The sequence below is a fragment of the Pteropus alecto genome, unplaced genomic scaffold, assembly GCF_000325575.1.
Source record: "Pteropus alecto unplaced genomic scaffold, ASM32557v1 scaffold25, whole genome shotgun sequence".
Taxonomy (NCBI): Eukaryota; Metazoa; Chordata; class Mammalia; order Chiroptera; family Pteropodidae; genus Pteropus; species Pteropus alecto.
In genome coordinates, this window is record NW_006441955.1 from 5,266,976 (window position 1) to 5,273,376 (window position 6,401).

At 42.6% G+C, this 6,401-nt stretch overlaps 1 protein-coding gene across 1 annotated transcript in view; it reads left to right on the forward strand.

Moving 5' to 3' along the window:
* Positions 1 to 6,401, forward strand: part of ZYG11A (zyg-11 family member A, cell cycle regulator) — a 66,319-nt gene that overhangs the window by 22,400 nt on the left and 37,518 nt on the right. Inside the window, exon 3 of the mRNA XM_006919447.2 lies at positions 4,706 to 5,457. Within this exon, the coding sequence (XP_006919509.2) occupies positions 4,706 to 5,457 (752 nt within the window). The remainder of the gene's footprint in view (positions 1 to 4,705; positions 5,458 to 6,401) is intronic.

Here is a 6,401-nt window from a genome sequence, read left to right on the forward strand (position 1 = left end):
GAGTTATTTCGATTCTTTATTCCTATGTTGATACATGTATTTTCTTTTTAAAGAGGTCCTTCCAACATTTCCTGTAATACTGGCTTCGTGATGATAAATTCCTTTAGCTTATTTTTGTCTGTGAAGCTCTTTATCTGTCCTTCAACTGTAAATGATAATTATGCTGGATAAAGCATTCTTGGTTGTAGATCCTGGGTTTGCATCACATCAAATATTTTGTTCCAAGCCCTTCTGTCCTGCATAGTTTCTCTTGAGAAATCAGCTGCCTGTCTATGGGTGCTACCTTGTAGGTAACTAATGTCTTTCTCTTGCTGCTTTTAAGATTCTCTCTTTGTCTTTAACCTTTGGCATTTTAATTATGATGTGTCTTGGTGTAGGTCTGTTTGAATTCCTCTTGTTTGGAACTCTGTGCTTCCTAAACTTGTATGTCTAATTCTTTTGCCAGGTTAGGGAAGTTTTCTGTCATTATTTCTTCAAATAGAATCTCAGTCCCTTGCTCTCTCTCTTCTTCTTCAGGTACTCCTATGATTCAGATATTTTTACACTTCATGTTGTCCCAGAGGTCTCTCAGACTTCCCTTATATTTTTAAATTCTTTTCTCTTTTTGTTATTCTGATTGGATGTATTCAGCTACCTTGTCTTCCAATTCACTGATTCAGTCTTCTGCTTCATCAAATCTACTGTTGAATCCTTCTAATGTATTCTTCATTTCCGTTATTGTAGTCCTCATTTCTGTCTGGTTCTTTTTTATGGGTTCTATGTCCTTTTTTATGTTCTCATTGTGCTCATCAATTCTCCCCATAAGTTCGATGAGCATCCTTATAACTATTATTTTGAACTCTGACTCTGGTAGGTTGCTTACCTCCATGTCATTTAGCTTATTTTCTGGAGTTTTCTCTTATTTCATTTGTGGCATGCTTCTTTGTTTTCTCATTTTATTAGCCTCTCTGTTCTTTTCTATGTGTCAGGAATATTTGTTGTGTCTCTCAGTCTTGGCCAGATGGCCTAATGTGGAAGATGTCCTGTGTGTCTAGTAGCGCACTCTCCCTGATCTCTTGTGCCAGGAGCTCTGGAGGTGACCTTTGTGTGGGTTATGTGTGATATTCTGCTGTCGCTAAGCCTTTATTGTTGTTAGTAGATCAGTGGGTGAGATTAACGGTTCAGGCAGACTAATTGTGGGAATCGGCTACACCCTCAGGATAAGAGTTGTCGTGTGGGGGCTGACCCCACTGAGTGCCCTAGAGGCTTGTATATTTGTTGCAACCACCCTTTGTGTGTATCACTACTGGAACTAGTTAGTCAGGGATTGCTCCGTTGTGGTCTGGTGCCAGCCCCCAGATGTGTTGGTTTTGTGGCCCCTTGGGAGGGGCTCCCCTGTATACCAAGGTCAGCTGCTGCTTTTGATTGCTCAGGGCTATCCGGTGAGAACTACAAAGTGATCTGCTGATGGTTGTTGCTTATGCTGGATCTATAGGTAAATGGAAGAGACAACGCTGTAGGCAGCTCTTGGTTATCCCCTGTCCCTGACTTATGGCAGTTTAGCAGAGGGACCAGTGCTCCTCAAGGCCTGATACTGCCTATCAGTTACCTGTCTCTGAAACTGGATGAGCCTCTGGGTGATATGTGTGTTGAGTGGCGCAGGGACCCGGGGAGTCTCCTGGGTCTAGTGAGTAAATTTCCCCCTGAGACTGCAGTGTCAGTTTACGTGCCCACGCTGTCTCTGTGGCTCGCTGTACAAATTTCCATTCGTAGCAAGGTCAGCTGCTGCCCACTCTGGGCCTAAATGCGCTACCCCAGAGCAGGGGCAGCTGCCTATCAATGTGCAGCGGGCACTTTGTGTACTGGATGGGACAGGAGTCCAAGGAATTAAGGGCCATCAGGCCAGTACAGACCCCTGCAATCCCCTTAAGAGATATTGCAGCTCATACAGGCAGCAGTGGTTTGTCCACAACTGTTTTCTTCGAAGTGTGTTCACTGCGCTAGCCAAAGTCTGTTGCCTGCGCTAACTGCTCAACCCCAGAGCCAAGCAAGAGGTTGCTTGTCAATGGGCTGCAGGCCCTTTTGTGACTTGGGAGAAGTGGGATCTCAAGTCTACAAGGTCCGTTCGGCCAATACAGCCTCAGTTTTGCTGCAACTTCTGCGCCTGGGCATTCCCGCTATAGACCCAGATCACAGTGAGACCAGCTCGCTATAGATCCAGATCACAGTGAGACCAGCTGCCGTCAGGGGTGTTCCCACAGACCCCTGTGCTCCCCGGACACAATATTGCAACTCTTACAGGCAGCAAAGTTCTGCCTGCCATTGAGTTCCGTGCAGTGACCACCCTGTGCCAGCCAAGTTTATTGCCTGTGTGGATTAAGAGATCAGGGGAGAGTAAGGGCAGGGCTGTGTCAGTTCAATGACAATGGGCCTCCTGGGGCAATTTGTGGGTAGGGTGGAGAGGAGTCTGAGAGAGACAGTGGCAATCAGATCAATACAGATTCAGTCTTGTTGCAAAGTTGGTAACTGTTGTGAGTTCCCACAGAAGACCCAGATCACAGCAAGAGCAGCTGCTGTCTGAGACTGGCTCACAGGTCCCCAATATCTGCCCAAATTCGTGTTGGCAACAGCGATCTGCCTCACTCTACCGCTGAAATGCAGCTCATAGCACTGTTCACCCGCTGGGAATGGAAATGTAGCTTACAGGGCTGGCCGCTTTTTCTGGGATTGAAAAGGCCACTCACAATGATGGCTGCCCTGCTGTGGATACTTGGCCCTGAATCACTCAGAGCTGAGCTTGGCAGCCATCCAACAACACTTGCCCAGGGCAGTCTGCAGGTTAGGCAGGGCGAGCTGGTCTGAGCTGATCTCCTCAGACAAGTGCTTCCTAATGGCTCCGTGGTAGGGGTCTGCACAGTCAAGCTGGTGTGGTCTGTAGGTTACCCTGTAGGGGGGCTGGACTAAGGCACAATGGTGCCTTTCCAGCCCTCCTTCTGACGCCAGGTAATGGAGACCTTTTCAGAATGAATCCTGCACGAGCTTCTGACCCCGTGCCGGTGTCCTGGGTAAATGTCCGCAGGTCAGAAAGCCTTTGCATGGGTCCTTCAAAGGGACATCTGCGGGTTCCCTTCAGATGGCCAGAATCTCCTCTAATTTCTACAGTCAGAGTTATTGGAATCTCTTCTTCCCTGGGCCGGGACCCTGTGCTGGAGAGCCCCCAAATGAGACCAGGAACCCCCTCTCCTTCAGGAGAGCCTCTGCAGCCTCACTCTCTCTCCCGGTGATCCTCCATCACCCACAGGTGCAGGTCCAGCCTGATTCGCAACTTTGCCCCTCCTACCGGCTTTGATGTGGCTCCTTTATATTATCAGATTCAGGTGATTCTCCACGTTGATTATTTTATAATTTGGTTGTAATTTCAATGCAGTCCTAGGAGGAGGCGAACCCCGCCATCTTCCCTCGACCCCCCAATTCATTTTTGAATGTTGAAACAGCCTTGCATACCTGGAATAAATCCTATGTGGTTGTGATGTGTAATTCTTTTTATATATTGTTGGATTCAATTCGCTAATATTTTATTGGGGATTTTTGTATCTGTGTTCATGAGAGATATTGGTCTAAAGTTTTCTTTTGTAGTATCTGTGTGGTTTTGGTGTTAGGGTAATGCTGTATGCAAAGAATGAGTTAGTATTGCCTCTGCTTCTATCCCCTGAAAGAAATTGTAGAAAGTTGGTATAAGTTCTTCCTTAAAAGTTTGATAGAATTCACCAGTGAACCCATCTGGGCCTGGTGCTTTCTGTTTTGGAAGGTTATTAATTATTTATTCTATTTCTTTAATAGATATAAGCCTATTGAGAGTATTTTTTGTGTGAGCGTTGGCCTATTTTCTTTGAGTCATTTCAAATAATCTGCTGTTCTGTGCCTCCATGTCTTTACGTGTTCTTCCACCCTTCACCTATCTCGTGGCAAGCTAATATTTAGTCTTCACAACTTTCCCCAAACTTAACTCTACTTCACTAATTCAATACCTGTTATGAGTCACTACTGCATATAATATACTACTGTAATAATTTAACTTACGTGCATTCTTCGACTGAATTCCTTGTGATCCCAGGGTTCTAATTTCCTGTGTGCCCATTACTTATCACAGGATCTCATACATAGAAGATGCTTAGTAAATCTCTTCTAAATGAAATCTGGTGCAACCCACTTATTTTACAGATGAGGAAAATGAGTCCCTGAGAGGTAAGTGACTTGTCAAAGGCTAGCCACTGATTTGGTTAAAAGTAATCATTAATCATGTTATTTGCATGCTATGTATCGTGTACTTACCTATTTTATTTTGTTGTTTTTTTCTGTGAACATGATTACTATGGATAAAATTGGGCTCTGAAGTCCAGCTGGCTTTGATTCCTGATTCTGCAATACATTTTGTTTTTGGACAAGTTACTTAACCTCTTTAAGATTCAGTTTCCTCAGCTGTAAGATGGTAATAATAATTTCTTTATAGCATTGTTCCAAAAAGTAGATATATCTGAGTAAAGAGTTTAGAACAGTGTTTGGCACAGAGTAAGCCTTAAATGTAGTCACTGTTATTATTGGCATCTGTTGTAGTTCATTGGCTGCTGTGCCTCCTGGAAAAAGCATAAGATTAATTGTTATTACAAGCTGGTTCTGTTCTGTTTTGTTTTGTTTTTTCAATTAATTAATTTTTATTTTTTTATAGGCAAGCTGACTGATAGAACAGCGAGCATTTTCCGAGGCAACCAAATGAAGCTGAAACTGGTCAATATTCAAAAAGCTAAAATCTCTACAGCTACATTCATAAAGGCTTTCTGCCATAACAGACTCATTGAACTGGATGCTACTGCAGTGCACTCTGACCTCCCAATCTCAGACATCATAAGTGGACTCTGCAGCAATAGCTGGATTCAGCAGAACCTCCGGTGTCTCCTGTTAGACTCAACAAGCATCCCTAGAGATTCAAGACTACTGTTTTTTGGTCAGCTCACTGGTCTTCGCATTTTAAGTGTTTTCAATGTTTGTTTTCATACTGAAGACTTGGCTAATGTTTCTCAGTTACCAAAACTGGAAAGCCTGGATATCTCCAATACTCTGGTCACTGACATCTCTGCACTCCTTACTTGTAAGGATCGACTCAAATCTCTCACAATGCACTATCTGAAATGCCTGACTATGACCAAGCCACAAATTCTTGCAGTTATTAGAGAACTTAAATGTCTGCTTCACCTTGATATTTCTGATCACAGGCAATTCAGATCAGATCTAGCTTTTCATTTGCTACAGCAGAAGGATATTCTGCCCAACGTTGTGTCACTGGATATTTCAGGGGGCATTTGTGTCACCGATGGAGCTGTAGAGCTATTTATACGGCAGCGGCCTGCGATGCAATTTGTGGGACTCTTGGCTACGGATGCTGGTTATTCTGACTTCTTTACTACAAAGCAAGGCTTGAGGGTTTGTTCTTATCTGAAATAAGTTTGTTTCATTTGTTCAGAACATTATTAAGCTTTTGTTGTATATTAAAATCTAGGTAATAGGGTTACAGAGATAGATAAAAAGTACTTAAGGAGCTTAGCAATTAATAATTATTGTGTAGCTACAATGTGGTGAGTTGTAGAAATATAACCTTAAACAAGATACAGCCCTGGCCTCTATGTCTCCTAGTCTAACTTCATGATGGTAGTGCAGTCATTTATATGTCAGCTCCTATGTGTCAGACGTCATGCTGTGCAAGTTGTTTTCTACTTTAATCTTCCCATTTTACAGTTGAGGAAATGGAAGCTCAGGGAGGTTGAGCTACTTATCTACAATCATAGAACTATTAAATAGTGTAGCTGGGACTTCTATGCAAATCTTTGTTATTCTAAAACTTTTGTGTTCTTCACCTCTATTAATAGCTAAATATAATTAATAAGGCAGGTGATCAACATGGCCAATACCATTTTTGGTGAAGGTATAACAAAGAACAACATTTTTTTTTTTTTAGTCTATCATTTATTTTTATGTTTTAAAAATTTTAATTAGTTTCAGGTATATAGTACATTGGTTAGACATCTATATAGTTAGTAAAATGATCCCCCCAGTTGCTCCCTCCCTCCCCTGACCCTTCACCTAGCCAATGTATTAATACTAATTGCATTCCTTATGCGGTGCTTCCTATCCCTGTGACCATCCATCAGCTACTAATTTGTACTTCTTTAACCTTTCACCTTATTCTCCCAGCCCCCCAAACCCCTCTGTCCATCACCAAATTGTCCACTATATTTCTGAGTCTGTTTTTGATTAATTTGTTCTTTTTATTCCTTAAATTCCATATATAAGTGAAATCGTACAGTGTTTATCGTTCTCTGTCTGACTTAAATGCCTTCTAGGTTCATCGCAGCAATATCTTTTTCCAT